This window comes from Rhinolophus sinicus, linkage group LG04 (assembly GCF_036562045.2).
Source record: "Rhinolophus sinicus isolate RSC01 linkage group LG04, ASM3656204v1, whole genome shotgun sequence".
In the NCBI taxonomy this organism is placed as follows: Eukaryota; Metazoa; Chordata; class Mammalia; order Chiroptera; family Rhinolophidae; genus Rhinolophus; species Rhinolophus sinicus.
The window spans coordinates 185954986-185982138 of record NC_133754.1 but is presented as its reverse complement, the minus strand read 5'-3'; the positions used below and the strand labels follow the sequence as shown (position 1 = coordinate 185982138).

The 27153-nt window shown below is 55.3% G+C and overlaps 2 protein-coding genes across 10 annotated transcripts in view; one reads left to right on the top strand and one right to left on the bottom strand.

The window, feature by feature from the left end:
- Positions 1–924: 924 nt before the first annotated feature.
- SPACA9 (sperm acrosome associated 9) lies at positions 925–11128 on the bottom strand. Of its 4 annotated transcripts, XM_019728920.2 has the most exons (5): positions 10440–10694; positions 5261–5441; positions 2642–2844; positions 1845–1989; positions 925–995 (listed from the first exon to the last, which is right to left on the bottom strand). In XM_019728920.2, exons 2-5 carry the CDS (start codon positions 5402–5404, stop codon positions 984–986), a joined length of 504 nt encoding a protein of 167 aa, XP_019584479.1. In that variant the 5' UTR covers positions 5405–5441; positions 10440–10694; the 3' UTR covers positions 925–983. The 4 variants fall into 4 exon arrangements, with proteins under 4 accessions (XP_019584479.1, XP_019584478.2, XP_019584476.2 ...); XM_019728919.2 differs by lacking the exon at positions 10440–10694 and adding an exon at positions 10760–11128 and having other exon boundaries at positions 925–1989; XM_019728917.2 differs by having other exon boundaries at positions 925–1989; positions 10470–10704.
- A 38-nt stretch (positions 11129–11166) lies between these two features.
- Positions 11167–27153, top strand: part of AK8 (adenylate kinase 8) — a 116002-nt gene continuing 100015 nt past the window's right edge. Inside the window, exons 1-4 of one of the 6 annotated variants that reach the window (XM_074331246.1) lie at positions 11167–11343; positions 13750–13834; positions 20054–20103; positions 22336–22449. In XM_074331246.1, the coding sequence (XP_074187347.1) occupies positions 11260–11343; positions 13750–13834; positions 20054–20103; positions 22336–22449 (333 nt within the window). In that variant the 5' untranslated portion in view covers positions 11167–11259. Of the gene's footprint in view, positions 11344–11369; positions 11686–13749; positions 13835–15188; positions 15322–20053; positions 20104–22335; positions 22450–27153 lie in introns of those variants that run through there. The other 5 variants (XM_074331245.1, XM_019728912.2, XM_074331244.1 and 2 more) reach the window with 5 other exon arrangements.

The window sequence follows — 27153 nt, the reverse complement described above, 5'->3', positions numbered from 1 at the left end:
TCTGCTGTGTTGCCATGAAGTGACTCCTGTTAGCCTCTGAGGGGCTTTTGGGCAGAGTAGGGACTGGTCCAAGATGGAAAAACCTCAGGGTCTGGGTGGGTTGGTGTGGAACCTGGCTTTAGTCTCTAAGATCCTTTTTGTTCTGCCAAAACATCTGGCAAACAGCCAGATTGATCTGCCGCAAATTCATGCCCTTTCCCCAAAGAGTGTCCTGGTGGTGTGGGAAAGGTGACTTGGCTCCTGCCTTCCAAAAAGCTCTCAAAAGCAGGCGGCTGCCAGGTCTGCACTGCCATCCAGCCTTACTATTCGTGCGCGCTTGTGTTCCTAGGGGTTGGCCAGCGCGATGGGTTTAATACAGCCCAAGTGACACTGAACTTGTTGAGAGCTGACTGACTGTGAGCCTTGCCAGAGGTTTTGTGAGAAGGAACAGGTGCAGCCAGCAGCCAGCACCTCCCAGGTGCTGTCAGGTGTTTGGAAGAAGGCAGGACCCTATCTCTACGTGATTGCTGGACCACCCTAGCCTCCCATCTCTTGCTGGGGATGCACTGGGAAAGAACTCGACACAAAGAGTGCCATTTGCAATGTGGTTTTCAGTTATTCCCCGGAAATTGGTAAACTCAGCTCCTTTGAAGGATGGGAAAAGCTTTGATTCAAAGACTCAGACAGAGGTGGCAGTTAGGAATTGTCTGGAAAATCCAGGCACTCATCTGAGTAGGTCTCACACACGAGGGGTTACTGCGCCCCTTCCTGTGGGTCTTGGCCAGGACTTTCGAAGCGAACTTTCTGGAGCCCGGCATACTCCTGCCCGAAGTGGCTGCTCTGTGCTAGTGGTTTCGCGGTGAGGCGGCTGCCCAGTGGCCTCTGATGTCTTAGGATACATGTGCTTTTCTCTAAGGGATACATCCCAGGAAACCAAGCCAGGCAATGGTGGTAGAATACTTTTATTCTTGACTGTCGCCCTGGAAGAAGCAAGAGTACAGAAGCTAAGGCGCCCCCTGTGGAGGGAAAAACCAAAGGTCAGACAGTACTGGCAAGCTCAGAAGCCAGTGGCACATCTTACAATCCTGGGCCTCACTTAGGCTGTGAAAACCAGGGAATCGTCCTTGTACAGGAGCCACACGACCGGAGTTGTTCTCAGTGTCCGGGTCGCAAGTACAGGACAGGAGAGGCGCCTGGTCCTCTTGGGATGGGGTGCGGAGACCTGCTCGCACTGAGGATCGTGCCGTGCGGAGCCGCAGCGGCCCACGCAGTGGGAGCAGCCGTCTCCCACACACGTGCGCCTTGCCCACCGCTGCCGCTGCGGCCGCCTCCGGCTGGATGGCTCCGCCTGGAAAGCTGGGCCTGCACCGGGCGAGCCTGGCAGAGTGGTGGTGGGAGCTCGAAGGGGACCTGGGCCAGGCAGGCAGTGCCGTAGCTCGTTCCCAGCCTCCCCAACACCCTCTTCATGGGCACAGAGCCTGCTGCTTAGAGGCGAGAAAAGTTATAAGTTGAAGCAGGAGAAGGAGAGAGGTTCTCAGTAATATGCTGGGTGGCCCCTTTGGGGTTGACGAGTGGCAGGGGCTGTGGTGCCAATGAAAATGGATGGACCCGTGGAGACCAAGTTTAGTAAAGGCGCCCCACGGGGTGGCACCGGCCGTGAGCACGTCACTGGTCTTGAGTTACAGTTTCCCACCAGGTGGTCTCCAGGGAGGTTTTGGACAGCCTCTGTCTCTCCCCCCAGGTTGGAGCTTGTCTTTTCTAAGCTGCCTACACTGGTGTTTTCGTGACCTAGGCCGGGTGTCTGCGGTCTGGGAGGGGCCAGCGGTTCCCGCGGTGGCTTCCCGGCGTGCCTCGGGCTCACTCACGTGCAGCACTTTACGGGGCAGCTTCTCCGAGTGGGCCACCCATTCTTTCATTAAGTCCAGGATGAGGGGGATGAGGCTGACCACGCCTCCGTAGTGGTTCCTGGCCTCGTCACAGCTGAGGTGGTTCACCACGTCGTGAGGGTATCTGCAGGGCAGCGAGAGGGGGCCGGGTGAGTCCCCACTGCGGGGACTCGCCACGCTTTGGCATGCGACTTCCAGACGTTGGGCAGGGAGCCCTCCTCCTGACCACACATTGAATCCCGTGGGGAGGTTTCACAACTGTGGCTGCACGTGCCAGCCTCCCTGTTCCGGACACTGTGGGTGGGCAGGTTTAGGGGTCAAGGGCCCCAGGTAACCCTGGTGCAAAAGGTGTGTGGAAACCTGGACGAGGGGCTGTGGAAACCTGCTGTCATTGCTCAAAAACATGGCTGTTAGTCCCCTCGACGTTTCTTGCCAGAATAGTAAACAGCTTCCTTGAGAACGTGGCACTTTGTGCTGTGAATTCCCTGGGGCTCCGAAGTAGGGAACCCCACTGGCGCCAGACACCCCGCTGCTTTGTGGGCTTCTGGGAACCACTGCTCTATGAGCCCCTCCCCGCTCCAGGGCCAGGGTCTGTGCCCTCAGGAGCCCTGGTTTTCACTAACGCGTTTTGTGGGGTCAGTCATTCCAACAGACCAGCGGGCCTAGGACCGTCCAGCGGCTTCCCCAGTCCAGTCGCAGAGGAGCCTCCGCCCCCTCCCCGCTGCGCAAATGCCGCAGGTGCCGAGGCCTCACGGGGCAGGGCCAGAGGGACTCACTTGGCTCGCAGGCTGCTCAGGTCGTTGCTCTGGCTCACGAGCGTTTTGCATTTCTCGAGGAGGTTATTAGTGACCGGCGTGCCCGAGTGCAGGGCCTCGAAGCACTGGCAGAGCTTGTTCAGCTCGGCGCACGTGTCCAGAAACATGAGCAGGATGCGCCGGTCTGTGGCGTTGTTGCAGTGGTGATCCGCGTAGCTCTGTACCTGCAGAAACCGTGTGACGTCAGTGTGACGTCAGCTGGGAGCTACCAGCCGCGGCCTGTCTGCTCCCTGGGGCAAACAAACATTCCAGAGCACCCCCCACCCTGCCTGTTCCAGCCTCTCAGAGTCAAGATGCCAGTAACGTTGGTGCATTTCAATGTACAGACCGCTACGTAGACCTAACGCCATCAAGTGTCCCGGGTGTCACGCGAAATGCTTTGCAGGCCCATCTCACTTCATGCTCACCTACACCCCATACGCTGGGTAGCTTTCAAATCCTCCTTTCACAGGTGAATGCGGAGGCTCAGAGAGGTGACGTCACCGCCTTGGGCACCACCGGAAGTGGTGCAGCTGGATTGCACACCCAGCAAAGCGGCTCTGAGCCGGTACCTGTCACTAGTCCCCATACACCTAAGTCGATGCCTAAAGCAAGGAGGGCTGGTCCCCGACTTTTCAGGCACCCGTCCCGCTTAGAGGACTGCTGGGTGAGGCCACCCGGGCTGAGGAGCAAGCAGAAGGAACTAGCACTATTGTCCTGTGTGTCCAAGGCAGACAAAGGGGGGCCACGTCAGTCAGTGGAGCGGGGGGAAATGATTATCCAAAGGAGAAAGAAAAAGTCTCTACCTCATTCCACAGACAAACATCTCCTCTGGGAGGACGAAGCGCTTAAATGCCAAAACCACAGTAAAGCTCCGACGTGTGCTGTGGCCGGGGAACTAGGGAAACTTGCTTAACGTGCTGATCTACTTCCAACTCCTTTCCCCGGGAAGCAGTGGGGGTCCTTCCCGGGTCAGTGCCGCCCAATGCCTGTGGGTCTGAGGTCGGCCAAGAGCGGGGGTTGACCTTGTGCTGTGGAGGATGTGGCTCGGGTCCAGGCAGGATTCCCGACGTCTCTCCCAGTCACATGGTTCTCTTACCCTCCACCGTCCGCCGGAAGGGGCGTCACTACCCCCCCATCACCCATAAAGTTCTAAGTCTGGACCAGGGTTTCCCTGCTGCCACCGGTTGCCTTTCTGTTGCCAGGGAATGTCTTCCCAAGCAATCCAAAGTGGTTCCTTCCAAAGTACAGTAGCTTTGCAAGGGGGGTGGGAAGGAGAGGGAGCGGCTTCGCACCCACTGCGCATGCCCGCCCTCCATGCACGCGGCCCAGGGGCCTGCACTGTGGTGTGACTACAACAGGGCAGCGTCGCCGGGCTACCCGGTGTGTGTGCGGGTAACGTTGGCTGCATCTGGTCCAGGGAGGGCAGGGCGAGGCTTGAGAGTCAACACTTCAGATGGGGAGGCAGAATGTGGGGCCGCTGGCCCGAGAGACTTCGCGGAACCTCAGGGAAGAGGGCCACACCCTTATGCTTGGAGGATCTGGGCTCACTCCGCAGCCAAGTACCAGCATTGTGAGCAGAGGTGGCGGTGCTCCTTCCTGATAGTGAAAGCCTGTCCAGTGCCTTTGGACGTCTGAGCCTTTGGAGGAGGGGCTGAAAAGGCCACAGCCAATTTACTTTCAAATAGTTCAGGGGAAAGAGGGTGTGTGTCTGGAGAGAGCGTGGAGACCTGGCCACTTATTACAAATTGGTGTATCTAGGTGAAGTTTACCTGGGTGTTCGTTTTCCATAGGTTTAGAAGTTTTCAAGTTAAAAAACTGGGAAAAATTTTTATAAAAATTAGAAAAACAAATTTTGAAAAGGGTGCTGCCAGGAAGGGTTGCTGTTCTCCACGGGTGGGGTGGGGTGGGGCCTGCGTGTGTGCCCGTGACTTCCTGGAAGGCCGGCTGGGTGCTGAGTCCTCTGACTCCTCTGCAGAACAAACTGACACAGCAGCTAATCCACGAGGAGACACAGGTTACAAGGAAACGTCAGTGTGGTTGGCATGCTGAGTTTCTCGAACCCCAGTGGAATCCATGGCTGGGCCCTATGCGTCTGTCCCTCAATATATCCCCAGTACTCAGCCTGGGACCTGCCTATACGGCTGGCGGGACACGGGCTGTGCGTGTTCCTCCGATGACCTCATTTAATCCGCACTCAGCCCCAGGGAGGTGTGTGCTGCTCTTCTCACTTGACAGATGAGGAAACTGAGGTGTAGAGAGGCAAATCACTGGCCCAAGGGCAGAGGTGGCCTGGGGTAGAGCTGGGACTTAAGCCCTGGCGGCTGAGTCTTGAGTCCATGTTTTTCACCACTGTGTTATTCACTCCCACGTGCCTGGCTCTTTCCACCAGGTAAGATCCGAGTCCTGATTCTGGCAGAATCGTGCTTCCCCTCTCTGGGCCTGTTTTGTTTTTTTCATCTTGCAAGCAAGGGACAGGGCCTGGTGCTGCCCAGGCATCTCTGGGTCTGGCAGGTCCGGGAGATCCCGGCCCGCCCCCAATCCCCGCCCCGCCCCCCGCCCCGTCCCCCCGCGCCCCTCCCACCTGCCCGGAGGCTCGACCTGTTCAATGCTGGTGATTGGCCGGATCTTGTCGTGGGCGGTCTCCCTGCAATGCTCCAGTGCCGCGATGAAAGTGAACTGTTGCTGCTGGAAGAGCTTGTACTTCTGTTCGAGGTTTCGAAGAGACTCTTTCACCTCGTTCATTGTCTTGCTCAGTGGTCACTTACAGGAGAAGAGGGGTCTGTGGGGAGGAAGAGCAGAGCGCTGAGGCCCCAGGGCCTGGATCACAGACCCGGCTCTGGAGTCAACAGGACGCCCCCCACGGCCCCTTTTGGTGGAGCGTTGCACTAAGTGGCTCCCTGCAATCCTGGGGTGTGGGGGGCGGGGTAGAAGGGGTCAGGGACTGTTGTCATCTGTTTTGCAGCGGAGGGAAAGAAGCCCTAGAAGGCCACACACTTGCTCAAGCTCCCCCAGGCTATCCATGACAGAGCTGAGCCTGACCCAAGCCATTTATCCTCCAAGGACACATTCTCTGCCATAAAATAGGACTTACTTCCCTCCACGGTGGCCAATATATTCTCTGTATTTAACACACACACACACACACACACCCTCTCGAGGGCCTCCCTGTGGTGTCAGCAAAAGCTGGGATCAAGGAATGTGCCACGGCATGTAAAATTTGATTTTATCAGCTTGGACCAAATTGTTTTAAAACACCTGCCACTCTGCAGTTGGTGGGATTCTTTCTGGTGGGCCAAGCAGGGGATGAGTCTGTTCTGGACCATCCAGTCTGAGAAGACATAGCTGCATTTGGGGCAGGGGCTCTGATTTCAGGTTTGCCCCTTCCTGGGGGGGCTTCGTCGCTGGCCACTCCTCCCTGCCTTCCCCTGTTAATTGCAGGATGACCCTGATTGGAAACAGGGACACCATGGGGAGTACTCTTCTTTGGTGCCTCACAGATTGTCTCAGTATGAGTCCGGCGGTCCACAACTGGTCTAGAATCTCCTCTGGGAGCAGAGAAGCTATGGGTTCTGCCCTCTGTGACACCATAAGTTTGCCAAGCACACGCAAAATACTCCCGGTCACAGATTTATGGAATGTTAGAGCTGGTGGGACCCCAGCAGGTCAATTCCCCTTAACTTCCCGGGGGCTGGGTGTCACAGCAAGCTTGTGCCGGAGCCCCCTAGGTGCAGTCTAAACAGTATCCTGGAGCTGCCCCAGCTGGCTGCCCCCACACCTCAGGCACCAGCATGCATGGAGTGCAGGCTTGGACACCCCCCCCCCCCATAAGGGGGAAGGGCGGTCAGAGGAGGCTGTGCTGAGGGAGGCGAGGTCCAAGCCAGAGGCTGCGAGGGGAAGGGGCCAGAATACTTGGCAAGGACGGGTGGGGAAGGCCACATCCAGGCTTCCTGGCAGGTCCCAGGCGGAGAATGAGAACAGGATGGAACTGGGAGGCATTTCTTTCTGTTGTGTGTCCCTCAGCTCCCTGAGCCCAGAGCAGGGCTGGGGCCAGGGAGGGTGTCTCCGTGACAAGAAGAACTGGCATCAGGGGGATGAAAGGAAACGCAAGGGGAACAGACCAGACGGTGGCCTCCAGGACTTGATGGGAGTGGCAAATCAGAGAACTTGGGGAGGGCTGGGGAGATGGGATACAAATCCTGGGCTGAAACACAGCCAGGTCGCCATAAAAGAGCTGGGCCAGAAGGGACCCTGACAATTGCGCCCCATAAACCTGAGTGGGTTGACTGTAAATATAATGGAGCTCACTTACTTCAGTGGCAGAGTCCTAAGGCTGCTCCTGGGAGCCATAGCGCCTGTTTGCCAACAGAGCAGGGCAGCTTCCCTGGGGACTGGCCCGGTCCAGGACCAGGCAGGTGGGCGGCCTCCTTCCAGCTCAACCTCCTCCCTACTCAGCCTCCCTACCCCACCACCCCCATCTGAAGTGGGCAAGCCGGGAAGGGAGCTGGGGTTGTGGGGAGGTGGTAGGAGCCCACTGTTTGTTGAACACCTGCTGTATCCAGCTGAGGTTTCCCCCACCGCCCTCCTGGAAGCAGAAATGGCCCATGGGACACTTAGGGCACCGCGTTTTCTGTTGCACGTCCCCTGGTGTCAGGCTCACCCAGGCCTAGACTAGGGTGAGGCAAGTGAGGCACTCACCTCGGTGCAAAATTTAAGACGCGCCAGAAAACTCAGCAATTGAGATAGGTAAGAATATTTAATGCACTACTTAAAAAAAAATAAAAGTTAACCCCAAAAGTCCACAAAGAACAATGTGGCAGAATTTTAAAGAAAGATGGATGGACTGCGTCTTGCCATATTGGAGCCTGAGGCGGAAGGGAAAGTCAGTAATACCCTGTCTTTTTAAAACTTGTGGTATTTTATTCTAAATGGACTTTAGGCATTAATTCTGATTTTTGAAAATACAGCATTAACACATTACATATCTTGATGACTGAGGTTTGGGGCACCCCCTTTGCACTGAGGCAAACTGCCTCATCCCAGTGGGGATCAGGGCTTACAAATGACTCAGGAATTGAAACCTAGAGTGCAGCACATAGGTGGGTGCCTGGGGTCGTGCTCAGAGCTGTGGTTGGTGGTTAAGAACCTGAACTCTGGAGTCACATAGTCCTAGGTTCAGAGCCTTCTCCAACCACTTCTTGCTGGCCTTGGCGAGCTGCTCATCCTCCGAGCCCCAGAGTCCTAATGTGCATTGCGTGAGACAGCAGGTGGAAGGTGTGGAGCTCAGAGCCCAGAACGCGGCAGTGCCTGGTTCTCAGAGCAATCAAAGCCACTGCGATTATTAAACAGTGCACATGTGATGCTGGTGGAATGCCACACGGGTATGGTGTGCACCCCAAAAGAAGCAGAGGCTGCTGAGGGCTTAACCTCCTGGAGGAGGGAAGGTTTGAAAGCAGGCTTTGGAGAGGTAGAGAAGGGGGGGTTGGGGGGGCTGGAGGAACGCTGGGCTACAGATTGGGAGGTGGAGATGTGGGAATATTGTGAGCAAGTGCAGAAAGCAACAGACGGGTGAGACTGAGTGACACCAGGTGTCAGGCAAAGCTCTGAGAGGAAGCCCTGAAGGCGTCTAAGCCAAGGAGGTGAAAGCACTTCATGCATTCATTCACTCGTTCATTCATTCACACTGCAGTGCCTACCACGTGCCAGACCTATTCAGGGTGCTGGGCTACATGACACTGAACAAAACAGACAAGGTTCCATACCCTGGAGGAACTGTCTTTTGAGTGGAAGGCGGACAAGAGGCATAAGTGAATGAAACGCGGTTTAGATAGGGCACAGCGCAAGAGGAAATGCAGCAGGGATGTGGGATGGGACCTCAGGGACAAGGGGCTACAGTCTGCAAGAGGGCCACTGGCAGGAGGTGGGTGGGTGTGGAGTGGAGCGAGCCGTGCTCCTGCCTCAACGAGAACCTGATTAGCTCACCCAATCCTGCCTACAGCAGGTTACTTGATGGGGCTCTGGGAAAACCGTGGACACGCATTACCACCAGCCCTATGAACCCACAATTATCCCCACATGACAGAGGATGAAGCTGAGATCACCCAGCCAGGAAGTGGGCAAGCCAGGGTTTCTCTTTCACCTCTGCCTGACTTTATAAAGTCTGGGCTCTTAAGTTATCTCCTTCCTTCCCTCTGTGATGGTCCGGAGACAAACACGCCAGATAGCTTGACTGCTGGGGGGTTGGGTGACCCAAGGGCCTGCAAAGCTGTGCTCCTCGGGGTCATACTAGCAGGACCCCTGGACCTTGCTTCCACTCCCATGAGACTTTTCTGTCCCCCATCCCAAAACAATGAGGACTAGGATTCAGAGGCTGCCCCGTATGCCTGGCTCCCTGCTACCCTCCTGGGGCTGCCAAGTTCTCCAGGGATACAGCCCTACCTATGCTGGTGGCCCCAAGAGCCCCCGAGAGAAAAACTGACTCGGGCCTTGATCCTAGTGACATGGAATGTCGTGAGAAGAGCTGTAATAAGCTATCCAAAGTGATCGTCCCTTGAACCAGAGTCACTGCAGCCAAATTAGTTGGGATGAAAGGCATAGGGTGGAGCACTCCTCGGTCTGGGGGAGGAGGACAGAAAAAATGATTACCCAATGGGTTTTCGGCTGTAATTGATTTGTATTTTTCCAGGCTGCTAAAGAACATTCAATCGCGGTATGAAAAGCGCCTGGGGCTTAAAATAAACGAGGAGGAGGCAAGTCATTTCAGAACCGTCCAGGAAGCAAACTGAGCCTCTCCAGTGCAAACTGCAGGCTTGGTGGTTGTGTTCTTTGTTCCGGGGGAGGCAGCTTGCTTTTCTTTCCCCAGCTGTCTTTGCAGTTGGGTTTGACAAGCCTACCAAGGTTTGCGGCTTTGAGGAAGCAGTTCTGAGGGGGAGGCAGAACTCCGCCTTTTACTGTTGGGGGGCGTGTCTCTGGGCTGGTGTCTGGGGGAAAGGCTTTTCCCAGGAGTCAGAACACCTAGTTCCAGTCCTGGCTCTGCCTTGGATGAACAAGTGATCTTGGCCAAGAATTTCCTCCTTTCTGGGCCTCAGTTTATCCATCTATAAAATGAGGGAGTCTGGATTAGAGGCTCTCCAAGGGGCTTTTGGATTCTAACGCTTTGTGATCAACAACTAATGAGGAAAGGGGCCCAGAAAGGGGAAATGACTTGCCCAAAGTCACTCATCCAACTATTTTTCACCATTCTGATCCTCCAAATTTTCATCTGTAAAATGGGAATGAAGGTACGTATTTCTGAGTTGGTGCAAAGATTAAATATGATAATAATAGTAGCCCCTATGTACTGTGCCCTTACTAGATGCCAGTTACTGTCTGATACTTCAGCTATGTTAACTCATGACATCCTTCCATAACCCCACTTCACAGGGGAGGAAAGGAAGGCACACGGCAGGCTCACACAGCTAGTCAGAGTGCAGCCAGGATTCGAACTCTGGGCAATCTGTACTGACGACGCCACATTCCCGCTCCGTAATGGACACAAACACCACAGTTGAATGCACGAGAGCTCAAAAACGGTAGCTCCTGCTAAGAATGGCAGCGAGACCTACGGCTCCCAATTCAGTTGCGTCCGACACCTGGCTGCTCTCGTCCCACTGGGGATGAAAACGACACCCGCCACGTCCCACCCCAATCCCCTCGTCCTCCCGGGGCAGCAGCGGCGGTCCCTTGCACTCTCTGTTCCACCCCCCCACCCCCACCCGGTTTCCGAACGCGGGGCTTTAACCTTGCGTGTCCTAGAGCGGCCTTCACTCACAGAGCTCCCTGAAGCTGGTGTGCCTCCGTGGGTGTCTGGGGCCCAAGAGGGGCGGGGAGGCCCTTCGCAGGGCTCGGTGTGGGGAAGTTGGCGTGAGAAGGGGCGGGGTCTGATTGTTACCGCAGGTGCCATAGTAACCGGGTCACGTGGCAGCCCCGCCCCACCCCGGGAGCCAGCAGAGGGGTGTCCAAAGGCCAGAAGCTGCGAATTAGGCCGTGGGTTTCCAGGTGTCGTCGGCCCTCCGGTCGGCCCCATGGACGCCCACTCCCTCATCAAATATATTCTCCTACCTCTATTCTTCATTTAAAGATGGGGAAACTGAGGCCCAGAGAGAGGAGCCGGGGCTGGCCCACGGAACTCCTAACGCCCGGGCCAGGGCGTGTTGGCGGAACCAGAAGCAGGATCCGCCTCCCGCCCTCTCCGGGGGCCGACGTGCCCTCGGGGTGTTGTCGGGTGTCTCAGCACAGAGGGGGGCCCCTACCGGGGCACGTCTGTTCCTAGTAGGCAACAGCTGGAAGTGACCTGTGGCGCCCCGCTGAGAGGCGCAGGAGGGACAGCGAGGGAGGGGTGGGAGACCACTTGTCCCAGGCGGCGCGCCGGCCGAGGAGCCGGGCCCAGGCGGGGAGCCAGCCGCCCCGGAGGGCGGTTGGGCTCGGCACGCGCTGATGACGTAAGGAGTGGCGCCCCTAGCGACCGCGGTCACTAGGGGCGGCGCGCGCTGATGACGTAAAGGAGCGGCGCCCCTAGCGACGGCGGTCACCAGGGAACGGCCGCCCTGCGCAGTGGTAGCATGGACGCGACCACAGCCCCGCACCGCATCCCCTCGGAAATGCCCCAGTACGGGGAGGCGAACCACATCTTCGAGATGATGCAGGTGACCCGGGCAGCCCCGCCCTGTCGCGACACTGGGCGGCGGCCGGGGAACCTCTGTCGCGGTGCCAGGGTGCGCGCCGGTGATCTTGCAGCTGGGGGCCACGTTTGTTAACCCACGAGATTGCCTAACTTGGGGAGTCTGACTCCTCTAGCCCCGTGACCCCGAAACATCCCTCACTCCGAGGGGCAGGCTGTCCTGACCAGGATTTGGTCCTGGCTCCGCACCAGCCGGCTGGATGGCCTGGAGCAAGTCCTCCCTTTTCTCAGTTCCCCTGTCTGTGAAATGCCGGCATGCAAGAGGTGCTCTCCAGGGGTCTCAGGCGGCGCGGACAATTCCCCGGAGGTCTGTAGTGTTGGTTTCAGAGCTGGGGAGTGTCCGTGTTCAAGGTGGCGTCCCCATCCTCTGAGATGGCCTCCTCCTGAGACAGCAGCCCTGTGGTCTGGACAGCAGCATTTCTCCCCTGGCTCTTCCTCCTTGGAGCCAGGAGCTCCCAAGCTCTCCTCCTGGGTTCCTGACCTGACTGGCCCCCATTCCCTGTGTGACCTTAGGCAGAGCCCCACCCCAGGTGTTCTGCTGGTGTCCCTTCTGCACCTAGAGGTAAAGGCTTTCAGGAGCTGTCTATCCTCTCAGAGGTTCTGAGGGCCAGGGGGACCCAGGAGCCCAGCTTCCAGAGCATTTGTCTGCTCCTCGGGCTCTGCCCCACTCCCACAGGCATCATCTCTCTAGCAAACATGTTTCTTTTGGAAAGTGTTAACTGATAGAGGAAAAGAGAGAAAAATTTCTAAAACTGAGTGGCCAATCAAAGTAGAGAAAATGGGTGGTGAGTGGGATGGGGGAGCTCCTAGGGGCACTGTGGTCTGCTCTAGAGAACCAGGCGGTTCTCATAGTGCTTGCTGGAAGGAGCAGGCCCAGAAAACGTTTAGTCCAGTATTTCCCGTCTGCAGTCATTTGTGTGTTCCCTTCATGGTTTTTGTTTGTTTGGTTGGTTGGTTTACCATTTCTGCTTTTTACACTTTTCATTTTAAAATAATTTCAGACCCACAGAATGCTACAAAAATAGTCTGATGTTCTGGTGTGTCTTTCCCCCAAGTCCCCCCAGTAATAACATCTAACATAATTAGTACATTGTGAAAACCGGGACCCTGACGTTGGTACAAGACTTAACTAAGACTATAGGCTTTCATTGGATTTCAGCCATTTTTACCTGCACTCATTTTTTTGTGTGTGTATATGTTTCTATGAAATTTTATCACCGGTATAGATTCATGTAACTACCACCACGTTGCCATTTTAACCTCATTATTTCTTTAAATCAACTCACTTTTTAAAAATTGAGTAACTTATTCTGCTTCGTCCTAAACGGTATCCTTGAAATCATAGATTTGATGTATTTTTCTAATACACACATTCAATATACAACTATTTAAAAGTGAAATTAAGAATATTCATCTGTGAACCATCTAAAATCATCTCACACCATCTCACCAGTGATATATGACCAACGACCTCATCCAACCGTGCCATTTAACAGGTGGGGAAGCTGAGGCCCAGAGAAGGGAAGGGGCTTGCTGGTGAGATTCACAGAGCGGGGCTAGGACTTCATACAGTTCAGTGCTCTTTTTACTGCCCCACACTCCCTCTGCCCTCCCAGGGCTAAAGCCCCTCCCTGCTTGTCCCTAGGGTGAAAGGGTGCCCTTTTGTACCAGCCCAGCTCCTCTCAGCTACCTGGTTCACTTCTGTGCCTTTTGTTCTGGAACCATGGAAGCTCTTTCTCTTGGAATGAAATGGCCAGGCTATCCCAGGACTAGTTAGATATTTGGCTGGTAAATATTCTGTCCCACTCTGGAGGGACACTGGTAGCAGTGAGGGCCATGTCCCCCAGCAGACATCTGCACTGGACACCTACTGTGATTGTGCCAGGCACTGGGACAGGGGCAAGGCAGTAACAGGTATACACGGGCTGCAGGCGCAAGTGGCAGGATTTACCTAGTGAGTGTGATCAGGAAGGCTTTTTTCCATTGAGACCTGAGGACTGAGGAAACCCAGTCCAAGATGAGGGAGCAGCGTTTGCTAAGGCTCCGGGGTACACGAGAAGGAACCCAGAGAGAGAAGGCTGGTCTGGGAAGCACAAAGGGACGGAGGGGAGCAGGCCCTGGACTGACTGAGTCAGGGGCATGGTCCCTCCAGCGGCCTCCCCAGCAGTTCTACACGGCCCCTCCCTCATGCCTGTGCTCATGGGACGCAAGCAGCTGCCAGCCGGGGCAGGTGCTAGGTCCCAAGTTGAAGGTATATTAGTGAGGTGCAGTGATGAGGCCCCATAGTGACTGCGTCCTGGGCCACCTGAGCTCGGGGTCATGGGTGCCCCTGCAGGTGTTAACCACCTGGGTGTCTGCCCTGTGCCCACAGAACATGCTGGAGCAACTACTGATCCACCGGCCCGAGGAGCCCATCCCGTTCATGATTGATTACTTACAGCGAAACAACGATAATGGTGAGCGCGAGGGGGGGGGGCGGGGGGGGGCGCCCCCTTCTCCTGGGAACAGCTGTGACCCACTCTGCCCTCCTGTGTCTGAAAGGGTGTAGAACAGGGTGGGCAGGGGTTTTGACAACTTGGGGTGGTGGTTAATTGAAAAATGCCTTAATTTCTTATTAGCACAGCTAATAAAAATTCTCTTGCCAAGTTATGAAAATGGAAACCTCAGAATGGCCCAGGAATCAATTATTAATGCTTTCGCACGTCCCATCTGATGTTGCCTGTTGGGTTTGAGCTCTGTGATCACTCCACTTGTCAGGTGTAAATTTGGTTTCTGGTCTACCTAGACAGGCAGCGTTTGGATTTTCCTGATGGTCTCATTATCAGTGCCCGTTAATGAGTTCCAGAGCTCCCCACATCTTGGCCCGAGTGCAGGTCAGCTGGACCCAAAGCCAGAGCCCAAAACCAGGGAGTGGGGAGAAGCGGCTCCCTTCCACGGGATTTGCCACGTGGCGGAGGGTCATCGCATCCCAGGAGCTGCCAGGAGAACTGGGCTTTCAGAGCTTTGATGTTTCTTTCATTGGAGCACTAACCACTTTGAAGGAGCTACCAGGCACCAGTGAAATGAGCGCTTGGTGCAGCTGAGAGGGATGGAGAGCTGACATGCCAGTGGTGGGGCTCAGAAGCCCGAGATGAGAAAGGACACTAAGTAGTTTAAAAAATCAGTGAGAGAGAGGAAAGCTCCCTCCCCCCCAGGGGAGCCCTGCTGCACCTGGCCTTTTCTGGGAGCTCTGCCTGCAGCCCCCATGCAGGGTCAGGCTTGGTGCAGAGCATGGAGGAGCCGTTTCACAGTTTCACAGACCTCCGCAAGGTGGTCCAAAGAGAGCCCCAGCAGTGCCTTTTTCTGAGCCTCTAGTTGGCCAGAATTGAGAATGGACATTGATTGTGAGCCCGTAAGCCCCAGTGGGCACAGAGCCGTGACCCCAGGGGTCCCAGGAGGACACCTCCTCAAGCCATCACCCTGCCTTTCTGCCTCTCGCTGTGATTCACTTTGCCCCACAAAGGCCCTTTTAAGAGGCCTGCAGTCTCTGGTTCATGCGGGTGGGAGGGCCTCCTGTTCTGCAGGGTGGGTGTTAAGTCACCTTCCTTTCTTCCTGGCGGGCCTGCTGCACACGGCACTACTTACTCCCTACCTCCCACCCTCCCCACCCCCAGCTTCCCAAACCCCCTGCCCTGGGGCTCTGCTGTGTGAGGGCTGCTGGGAGCATTTCCGCCCATGTTCAACTTGTGAGCATGTAAAGAAATGGTGAGAGGGCTCTGCATTCTTGGCCTCGGTTTCCTCATTCATAAAATGGGCATGTTTGGTTACCAGACAGACTGAGATGGAGGTGACGAAGCTCTGGCATGGTCCCTGGTGACTGGTCAGTGACAGCCACAGGAAGGATGCCTCAGACACGAGTGGGCTGTGGAAATGGCAGGGCCCCGACACTCACTCAGAGCTTCAGGTGGGGCGATGTCAGAGCTTCCACCTGGGAAAAGCTTAATGCGATCTTTTGAAATTAAAATTGCACTTGACAAAAATATAACTTTGAACCCCAAGTAGCGTTGTGATGGCACCTCACTGCTGGTTTGAAACATCTTGATTAGGGGTGTATGTGCTTTGTGTTCCCCTTGAACCTCGGAGCTTAGCCAGTCTGCCCGGCTGGAAATTCAAGAGCCTAGTATCTGAGACCAGTTCCAGCTTTATGTTTTGATCTTGCTCCTCTGTGTGCAGATATCATTTTCAGTGTCAAACTATCCACTTCACCAGAGTGTTTCAATTCAAACCTCATTTTTCTGCTTTGGACGCAGTGCGGCCGCCTCCACGTGCCCTTCACTACCTCCCGCCACTCTCCTCAGCGCCCCATTCACTCACGGGTCTCATGGCTCTCCAAGGCTGCCCTCCATGGAGCCTTGGCCCCTTTCTCCACGTTACCCCACTCTGCTGCTCTCAAGTTGGCTGAAGCATCTGGACCTGATTGGGTCAGCTCCAGCTGGGGCCGGCCTCCTACTCGTCCTCTTGGATAGAGGAGGCGAGGTGTGGGCCACATGCTCTGTCACGGAGCAGAGTCATTGGAGTGCTGATCTGTCCCCACACTCTCAGGCCTTTGGCTGAGAGCTTTTATGGACGTTGGAGCATCTTGGCCCTTTGGCTCAAGCCCCACTTAAGTGAAAAGAACAGAGGGATATCTGTGGGTTTCTTCCCCGTGCCCCACCCTCCACCTACAAGTGAAGCAAAAACGAGAAGGTGGAGGGGAGGCAGCGGAGAGGACCACACTTTTGTGATTTTTCTAGGAGTGGGGGGAAGCTGGAAACGGTTTAGCCCAACCCCCATGTGTTCTAGAAGTCGGACAGCAAGCACGGAGAGGTCCCCTGTCACTCAGCTAGCATTTCCCCTGCCCTGGGTTAGATTGTCACACCTCTGTCGAGTCACGCAGTGGCCTTTGTTACCTGAAGCCGGCTCTCTCGACCCTCTGCTTCCTGGCCATGGGTGTTGGGTGGTCCGGGCTTCACAGCGACAGGCCCAGTGGCTGGTGCAGAGGGAGAGAGGGTTCCAGACTCCTCCCGGTGAGCGAGCAAGCACACAGGGAACCAGGGGAGCCACCCGCACTTAGGCTGGCAGCCCCTTCACCGCGAGAAAAGCAGATTTAGTACAAAGTGAGCATTTACAGTAGCCCTGGGCAATATTAGAGCAGGCGACGCTGTGTATAATGGTATGTTTCGTTTTTTATCAAACGTTTGTCCAAGAAAGCTGTGTATTAGAACTCCAATACCTAAGGGTTTTCTTGTGAATTTTAAATCATGCTCCTAGTTAAACCTCAAAAGGATCTGTGGATGGAAAGGTTTTTTGATTTCCTTTGAAGTGGTTTGAAGAAGTTGATTACTCTTGGCAGTCAAGCAGCCTTTATGACACTGTTTATAAATAATTACTCATGAGCAGGGCTGGAGTTTCAAGGTGTTAGATTTTAAGAAACTGAAATTAAACACATAAATGTGTGCAAGAAATTGTGGGGGGAGGCCATGGACGTTCCCCTTTTGAAGCATTTCCACAGCTGTGTACAATTTGGGTGCCACTTACAGGAGCCCGGAAGGGGGAGGGGTTCTCCAGTAGCCTTTGAACCCTGTCACTTGGTCAGGACGAATGTGTGACTTGGGTGTCGTTCCCTGACCGCACTTGCAGAGGTGTGTCTCCCTTCTCCTTGGGTTCTGCAGGCCCTCAGCCCTGTTGGGTCCAGCCCAGGTTCTGAGGAACTTCGGTGGAGGCCTGTGTTTAGAGAGGTGGCCGGGAGATGGGCACACGAGCCAGACCCTGTCCCCCATTGCGCCCTCACTCTGGCTTTGGCAAACAGGCCTTCTCGTCATGTCTGAGTAAGCTCTTTGCTTCAGTGCACGAGGCCCTTCCGCCCTCGACCACCCTCCCTGCTGCTCGAACGCTACCCCTCCCCCAAACCTCCCATGGCACCCCAGCTCCAAGCTTCCCTTATCATCTTAGCCAAACAAGTGTCCCCAAAGCCACCTCATTTCCAGACTCATCCTGTAAGCAGTATTTTCCACCTGCTGTGGCTTCTCTCATCCAGGTTGGGAGCCTGGAAGTCGCTGCCCTGGCTCCCGGCCCAGCAGCTGAAATGCCTTCCCTGGACTTGTGTCCTGAGCTTCCCCGGCCAGGTGAGCCCAGACTCTGGACGTGGTCTGGGAGGCGCTGTCCCTGGCCACCCTGCAGGGCCTGGCTCCTAGTGACAGTGTTGGCATGACTGATGGCAGCCCCTAGCCCACATACGTGAGTGTCATTACAGCACCGGCTGCAGTGTCTGGTACCCAGTGCATCGGTGCTACGCCCCCTGCACCACTCGGCGGCCTTACTTGGGGCATTGTTCCCAGTGCGGTGGCCCCGGGCCTGGTTCCTGCCTGTGCAGGATTCTGTGAGCCACGCTGGCCTTTGAATAAACACCCCCCCTGCTCCACTCCACTCGGCTGCATCTGGTTCCTGCAAGATGTACCCAAGAATGCCAAGTGGCAGAGGGCATCTTTGTCTGGAGGTAGTAATGGTGGTGACAAAGGTGACAAAACCTCAGTGACCACAGAAAGGGAGGGGACAGCCGAGGAGGCCACTGCAGGTCCTGCTCTGTGCATGGCTCCTTGCTGTACTGGTGGCTGGAAAGGAGGGGGAGACTTGGTCACTGCCTCCAGGGAGCCTGCCGTCCATTCGGTCGGGCATAGTGCTCCCCCGGCCGCCCAGCTGCGGCACAAACCTTCCCAAGGCGGCCCGTAGGCAGCCGCCAGCCTCTGGGTCACGAGCTGGGAAGGAAGCCAGTGGGGCCGGGTGGGTGAGGCTGGCTTGGGGTGAGGAGGGCATTCTTGACGCGGAGATGACAGGTGCCAAGGTAGGAACATGGAAAACATCCTCAGGAGGGAAGAGGAAGCTCCAGGTCAGGGAGAGGATTGCTCAGGGCTGCCGGGTTGTGTTCGGGGTCCCCAGCGAGGCGAGGCTGTTCGCATGAGCAGGACACATCCCAGCCTGCTGTCGAGGTCGTGCCCCTCCGGGTCCAAGAGGACATAAAGGGACACGGAGCCCTTTGGCCAGAAGAAAACTGGAAGCTGAGTCCGCCACACTGAGGAGGGCAGGATGCAGCGCAGCCGAGCCTTGAGAGGAGAGGAGTGCGTGCAGATGTGTGCCGCGCTGGGGTGTCGCGCGTGTCCCGGCCGTTGGCCAGGTGGCAGGAGGTGCCCCTGGCCCACCCCGTCCTCGGCCTTCCGGCCCCCACGCTCCTGCCCGATTCACATCACCCTCCACAGGCGAGACGCAAGTTACCCACATTTCACACCTTGATGGGGCTGTGAAGCAGACTCACACGTGTTTAGAGATGTAGCAAACGACAGTGTCCTAAAGCAGTTAGTTGGGGACACGTCAAAATCAAGTAAAGCAGAAAGCCATGACCTGTGTCCCACGTCATTCGTGTTCCGGGGAGAGCAGTTCCGTCGTCGGAGGTGGGCACAGGACCACTGCTCCCTGTCGGGGCTCGTCTAATGCATCACCTCGCGACGCAACTGTCACCAGGGCCTGTGGCCACCTTACTTTCCTCGGCAGCACGCAGCTCCATGCTGAGCACGGAAGAGGCGCTCAGTGAGTTGTGTGGAGTGAATCACTGAATTATCTTGAACTTTTCCTCCATGTGTTCCCTGAAAACCAGACGGAGCTGTGAATTTAAACGCAAGCAGTCTGGCTGGTTGTTACGTCGTGGCCCAAATGGACACTCTAGTTCCTTCTCAGAGTTCACTGCCAGATCAGGTCTCTGCATGGATGGGTTCTTTCCCGGTGGCCTGGCAGGAATGGGCTCTGCTTGCAGACATTAGGGGCTCATGGGGCTGGGCTCAGGGCCCTACATGGCCGTGGCTGTTCTGCACCCCTCCCCACCCCCGTAGTTAGGGGGAAGGGCGACACAATCAAGCTGGCTGTCAGCGCATCCCCTGTGCAGCTGCCACGTTCTGTTTCCTTTATTTTGACCCAAGTGCACACACCTCCCACGCTCTTCTTGAGATGCTGGTCTTTTCCAGCAGCCAGCACCCACTCAGTGGTCCGGTAGCCACTTCAAGAATTCTGCATGGCCAAAAGACTGCCGGAGCCACGAGTCTCAGGGTGAAGCAAGCAGCCAGTGTTTCTATTTGCATCAAAATGCCCATATTTGAAAACAAAGACTTTCCTAGCTGGGGTTTTATAAATCTGGCCCATACACTGCCGGCTTTCCTCCATTATTTGCCTCCGTAAAATGATGGGGAAATACAATTTGCTAAATAAAAAGGCATAAATATATTTTAAAAAACCAAGCCTCGAAGGTCGATTTACATAAAATACAGCTTTATTTGAGAGCGTGTCCCTGAGACGAAGTCCCTGTTTAAAATGCTTTATGGTGTTTGAAATCTCAATTGTTCTTGATATTTATTAGTTTGGCAAACAAGTTACCATGTCCGTGTCCCCTCAGAGACAGAAAAATAAAGCAGCTCCGTGATCACTTACCTCTCTAAACACAGAGAATATGTTGTATGGCGAGAGCGTCTCTGAAGCACTGGGTTACAAACGACCGTGTCACTTGCAGAAAATGAAATCTGGGGAGGAAAGAAATGATGCACCCAGAGCAGCACAGACGTGGGAGGTTGCTTTGTCACATGGTGCAGTGACATTCAAATCTTTTCATTCCACAGTGCCGAAGATTGTGGTGTTAGGTCCACCTGCCGCGGGGAAAACAACTATCGTAAGTGTGTTGTATGCAGTGTTGTGATGCTGTCATCTGTCACAGGCTGCAGAGCTGGGATGAGACTGCACGTCCCTGAGTTCAGCACTGCTGAGCTTTGCTGATTCTCCTCTGGCTTCTTATTTTCTTATTGCAAGAGGCAGTAGGGTTCACGGTAGAAAACCTAGAAAATACTAAAAAAATAAAACCAAAACCACAAAACCCAGAAACGATAACTCTTCAACCCTCCAGAGATAAGCCTTATTTGAACATTTTGGGATCTACCTTGCGGGGGTTGCTCATGGCGACAGGGCTGTGTCTTTGAACAGCCTTGGTATTAACCTGAGGAGACAGCCCTGGAAGTCGGGGTGCTGGGTCAGACAGCGTACACGTGTCAAAGACCTTTGGTGTGGAATCTCCAGATATTGCTCTTCAAGTTTTAATTATGAACTAGTTCAGCCAATCAGAAAAGCATAGAAACGCCCAGATGTTACAGGAATCTATCATTTTGCCGTACTCGTTTTGATGATCCGTTTTCCATTTGAAAGCCAACTTTAAAGACACCGTGAGCACGGCATCCCACCTCACCCCTTTTTTGTCTCTCCCTCCTTGGGGGAGACCCCTGTCCTTGAAGCCGGTGTGCTTCATCCCGGGGCGGTTTTAATCTTTAAGCTCCTTTTTCTGAAGTGCCCAAACCTTGTTAACACTTCAGTCATCTGAGATGGGACTCTTTGTGTCTTTTAAGAGCCGGGTACCCCTCCCTGGGTGACTGTCATTGCTGAGCCCTCGTCCCAGGCCTGGAGAATGGAGCAGACTGTTTCCCTGATTAGCTGGCATTTTGCTTTATTCTGCAAAGGAATTAAGATGGCCGATCCTTGCACAAAATAACCTGCCTCTGCTGTGCGTCAGAGTTAGTGTCCCTCCCTGTTCTGTGCACCTGTCTGTCTGTCTTTCTATCCATCTGTCAGTCTCTCTCTCTGTAGTTTTTCTACTTTGATCTGCACGATCAGGCTGTCAGCTTTCACTCCTATCTGCAGTCCTCCTGCCTGAACCACTGTTTTGCTGTTAGAGTTGCTCTTTTACTGGGGCTCCCAGACCTGGCCAGCACGAGCGAGCATTACCAGGGTGCTTTGGAAAACGCAGGTTCCTGACTCCCCACCAGGTTCACCTCATCAGCGTCCCCTGGGGAGGCCCAGGAAGCTGGTTGAACAGCTTCTGAGGGGATTCTGATGAGGGGATTCTGACGCTGGGAAGTAGGGTGGTAGCCTCTGCACCCCGACAGACAGGCTTAGGGAGCTGTGTAAAAGCAGAGTCGGGTTGCTCAGCGTGAGAGCTATCATTTGGTGAAGGACACTCTTGGACCACCTGGCTTCCTTCCTGGCTCTGGCTCTTCTCTGATCACAGGGTTGAATTCATGAAGCACGTGTGAGTCAGAGCAGAGACCGTCTTCTGTCAAGTCCCAACTCGGCCAAGGTCAGGGCCCGACAGCGCTTATCTGGTGTTGCAGCTTGTAGCTTGTCGCCTTTTGGTGAATTCGCTGTCCCTGCCCCTGACTGCTCTATGCGGACACGCAGAACCTAATGTCACAATAAAATGATACATAGTAGAGTCCCAACAAGGACCCAACAGGGCTCTTTCCTGATGGCGTCATCGACATGTCCCAGCTTGAGGAACAGAGAGAAGTAAGGTTCGTACCTGCCCGGGGACCTTCAGGGCCCTCGGAATCATCCTGACACCAAAATGGTCATCAACATAATCTTGGTATTAAGAACATTTTATGCATTGTTTTTCCTTCAAATTCATTATTCCCTTGTGTAAATAATAGTCATGAATTAACTAAATGCACAGTTGGCCAGAATAGGTCACCTCCCAACATTTAAGAGTGTGGTTGTGACCCATATGTAGGTCCTGGCCCTGCATTTCCTGTTAGAAGGCTTTCTTGCGTTAAAAACTCATTGTCCACAGAGCTTGGAAAGGTATGCCCAGGACAGCTAAAGCAGCGCCCCTTTGTGGGTTTTCCAGCTCTGTTAGGAGCCAGTGGCTGGTTGAAGGGGAGAGAGCATGCAAGCAGAATTCCTAGGCTGAGGGTTACTTTATGGGTTTGTCTCCCTGGGTGGTCTTCCTCCTGCCGGAAATAATGATGCTTCCCTGTGGCCCGTCTGTTCTAGTAGAATATGGAAAGACCTAAGCATTATAATGGAGTTCGCTTAATTATAGCTTTCACTGAAATTTTCTTTTCCTCTTTTTCTTCAGGCAATGTGGCTTTGCAAACATCTGAAAAGCAATCTTCTCACCATGGAGAACTTGATAGCAAAAAACTTTTCCTCTCTGGCTGCAGATGCCAGGAGGCATTATCAGAAAATGAAGGTAGGACTGGCCCTGGGGAGTGACAAGAGTTCCCAAGGCTCCCCCATCACCTGCCCCTCCCCCCATTAATTTCCATTTCGTGTTGGATTAAATGAGAGCAAGTGCTGGGGTAAAATGAGTTACAGGCAGGATGTGATGGAAGGAAGGAGAGAATTCTTAAGTAGGACGCATATATGCTGGTGGGTAGCGAGGTGTGGAGTTTTTGGTGGGGAAGGATCAGCAGTGGAGTGAGGAGGCCATTTTTGTACTGACCGAGGGGCCCAGGCTTGTTCCTTCTCTTCTTCTGGTCAAATCAGGTGGGCATGGATGTGTGTGGGGGGTAAGGATGGGGGCGGGCAGGGGCTCCGTCCTACAGCTGATGCACCTGCTGGCCTGTGCCAGGACATGAGAGCTGGGCTGGCCGGCAGCTGAAAGCGCGGGCATCCAGCGCTCTCCTGGGTGGAAAGACCCCACGCACACACGGCACCTCAGGGCTAGCACGTCAGGGCTGCCTGAGCACAGGGGCCGCCTCCTGGGTCAGGCAGCCCCGCCCACGCTGTCCCTCTCACACACATCCCATAAGGACTGTTTCTAAAATCCCACCAACCCTGTATTTGAAAGACATTCTTTTATCAAAAGGGAAATATAGGGCTTCATCATGTTGCTTCTCTTTAATGCAAATAGAAACTTTAAAATGTTTCTTTAAAATCCCCATTGGAGCATAAGCAGGTGTCTTAGTCTTTTCAGGCTGCGTTCACAAAATACCACAGGCTGGGTGTCTTGCAAAGGACAAGTCCTATCTCTCAGTTCTGGAGGCTGGAGTCCCAGATCAGGGCGCCAGCAGATTCAACGTCTGCTGACGGTCGTCTTCTCCTGTGTGCTCACAGGGCAGAAAGCCGAGGGAGCTGTCTGGGGCCTCTTGTACGAGGGCACTGACCCCATTCGGGGCTCCACCCTCTGACCTCATCACCTCCCGAAGACCCCACCTCCCAATACTGTCACCGTGAGGGTTAAGATTTCAACACATGGTTGGGCTGCAGGGGCCACAGACATTCAGGGCACAGCCACAGGGCTGGACCCTTAGGACATTCTTCACGTGACCCAGGCTGTGTCCTGTTTGTGAGGGGAGACAGCTGAGAGCAGTGAGGACCTTGTGTCTGCTGAGCCCTGAGTGTGTGCTGGGCGTTTTCTGGGCCTCCCTGCTCCCCTCCTCATCTCCCTACAAAGCCTGTGGAGGTGAAGGAATTGCCCAGGGCCAGGGCGGGGTTCGGGCCTGGGGACCCCCTAACTCGGCCCCAGCAGCCTCTGCAGGGCTGCGGGCTGTGCTGAGAGCCAGTGGCCCAGCTTCATCTGCGTTTCAATAGGCGAGGTCTTTACCACGTGGCTGTGTGGTCGCTCTTCCCCGTCACTGAACTTGGAAGGTGTTTCCAGGCCCCATGGGCCTCCGGTGAATGGTGGCTGGTGGGACAACTGTTGTGGCCAGCGCTTGGTTGCTCAGGGCAGAAGGGAGGATCAGAAGGGAGATACACTGGCTCCTGGGACCCGGACAGAGGAAGCACCACCTCGTGGGCTGTGGGCCAGGAATCGGGCAGCCGCCCTGGGCCTCTCTCCACCTCTCTGAGGCCACTGCATCTTTCATCTCCATCCTCTCCATGGTTCCCTCTTCTGTCTTTCTAGGCCACTCATGACCACCATCCTGCTCCTGGGTTCAGACCACCCACAGAGGTAGCTCCAAGGCCCAATTCTCAGGAAAGGGGATCGGCTTTGGCCAGCTGGTCAGGTGTCCCCAGGCCCCGGACAGTTCTGGGAGGGCTGTGGACAGAGGGCTCGGCGAGGCCATGCAGCGCGGACATGGCTGGGAGGGCCCTGTGAGGTGAGCGGTTCTCGTGTTGCGGGTGTGACCGAGGCAGACCCCCAACCCGAGTTTACTGATTGCAGCAACTGGATAGAAGGGAAGGAGACCCCCACTTAGCAATGTCATCCACCCCCACAGGGAACCAATTCTAAAACTGTTTAATCCAGAGCACTTCCTGCCCCCATGTGGCCTGGCGGGGAACCATGGGGTGGGGGGCATGTGATGCCCCCTGCCCTACCCCTCCCAGCCCACAGTCCTGCAGGAGTCGGGGTGTGCGGTTATAGTTTAGGGGGATACCAGCTTTTGGGGGTGGGAATATGGTGTTAGAAAGAAGTGGATTATCTCATTTTGTGCAGAAGAAAAGCTTCTCAGGGTGCAGGAGGGAGGCAGGCTTATTTCTAGGATACAGATGCTTTTATTAGGTTTATGACATTCAACGGAGAGGTGGGAGTTTCAGGACATTCCTCCTGGGTTTCATTACGCTAATTATCAGCGTATTTCAGACCACATCGAAGTGTTTTCAAGGGTGTCTTGTTGGGGTTCTTTGCTGGGAAGCACGGGGGGTGGGGGCGGGAGGGAAGATGAAAGGCACGGACGTCAGGACTGATGAAGGAGTGAAAGGGTCAGAGAACACAAATGGGTGCTAGTGGGGCCGCTGCGCGTGGCCTTGCCGCAGACGGCCGCCCGCCAGGCAGTCTCCTCATTAAGCGTCGTCTTTAAATCATCCGCTGATTTGGGCCCCTTACAGTTCTCTGCAAGTAGCAGTAGCACCTTCAGATGCCTGATTTTCTCCTGTTAATCCTGGCTCCGCCCACCTATGCAGAAGCCTCTTAGGTTGCTGCTGTTAACCAACACGCCTCTGCTTCAGGCATTTCCAAACGGTTTCTGAAGTGCTTCCTAGTCACCTGCTGTTCGCCAAGTGCTCTCCAGCAGTGCCAGGGGAGAGCCAAAGACGAGCGCCTTCTCCTTGCCCCTGGGAACTTCTGGCCAGTGGGGAGACTGAGGGCGCCATAAAACTGAGCACAACCCAGGGTATGGGGCCAGGAAGCCTCAGGCCGCCGTGGCTTGACTGGTGATTCGTTTCTCAGGAGGTGTTCCCTAAGCAGCTCCTGGGTCCCAGGCTGGCTCTGGGCTGGGAAGAGTGTACAGGTGACAGGATTTCGGGGCTCCGTGGAGCCATAACCACGGTCACACTAAGGAGAGTAGAAGGTTCCAGAATCAGGCAGAGGGCCACCAAACCCATGTGGGCAGGGACATGCCTGAGCATGCTGGGGGTCCAGGTGACCAGGGATTGGAAAGAGCTTTTTTTTTGTTTTTGACTGTTTACCCTAAACTATTGTAAAGCTATACATGCTCGGTGTTCCCCGTCAGCCACTCAAGGCAGTGGTGTGGGACAGGCCTTTTTGGAAGGTTTGGGGTAGTGGAGGTAATTACAGCCCAGGATGGTGACAGAGAAACCCGAGGATCAGACTCAAGCTCCTTGTAAAGTGGCCTTCCCACCTTAGGGCCTCCCTTCCAGACCACCACCCTCTGCGGGCCTGTCAGGGGCCAGGGGTGGGTGGGGGTGGGGGTAGGGGTCTGTGCGCTCCCTTCAAAGTCTTGTCTCCTCTCCCTCCTCTGATCTCCTGCCACCCCACCCGCTGCTGCCTCTCGGAACCTGGGGAGTTCCTCCCATGTATACCCTCCCTGACAACCCTGAGAAGCAGCAGAAACTTTGAAGTGAGAGCTGTCTTGAAAGCATTCTCTGATCACTTCTGACCTGAGCTCAAGTCCAAGCGCTGGGCTTCCTTCCCCACCAGGAGCCCCTTTGGGGGAAAGGGGTGGGAGTCGGAGACCAGGAGTCGCAGCGGTTCCCCTCAGACTCTGCTCTGGGTGGAAGCTCATACTGCAGATCACAATGCCTATGGCTCCTGAGCGAACGTCACCCAAAGGTGACCCAGGGACCTTAGGGGCCCTGACAGTGGGGCCTGGGGATGGGACCACGCTGGCTCGTGTCATCCCAGTGAGGAAGCCAGTCTTGGAGAAGTTAAGTGAGGCGCCCCAGGTGGCAGAGCCAGGGTCTGAACCCGCAGCCCTGGATGCCTCTGCACTGCAGCAGACACCCCCGAGGCTCTGCCCCGGCCCAGGCACTGGGGGCTGGCAGGACAAGAAAGGCCCATATTGGAGCCAACACAGCTGATTCTGCCCTTGACAGCAAGGAAGCAGGCTGGGTGTTCCATTGTCACCGAGCCCCTCACCGGGAGATGAGGGGCCAGGGGCCCGGGCTGGGCCTTCTCTGGAACCAGCAGGGCTTCACTCGGCTCCATCAGTCTGTCCCTGGTTCTCCCCAAGAAACCAGGCTTTGGGGCTGGTGCGGGAGAGCATGGCAGAGCTCGGGAAGGAGGAAGCCAGATTCCTGCAAAGACAGTTTGGCAGGGCTCCGAGAAGCCTGGCCCCCCTTCCCCCCTCCCAGACATGACACATTAAAGCTGGCATCAGGACAGCACCGTGGCAGGGGGCACCCAGAAGGGGTAGAGCTCAAAGTCACCGACCGGTCCCCCACTGTGCAGACTGCAGGGGGCGCTGTGCCCTATCTACTCAAACCCTTGTTCTCTGACTGGCTTGCACCCCCTACCCGTCTCCCCCCCAACCTGTTTGAATGCTGTCTCTTGAATAGGTCTTGTTAGGGAAGGGAAACAAATCTGGAGAAACTGGCCTCAGGGTGGAAACTGCCTCTGCCTGAAGTCGAGAGGGTCACGAGGGGTCAGGAAAGGCTAGGAGGGGGCGAGGAGGGTGGGGCAAGGCTGCCCAACCCCTTCCCTTGGCAGCCTGGGAAAGTTTCCTGGGATCACTGGGAGGATATGGGCATGGGCAGAGAGACACCCTCCCTC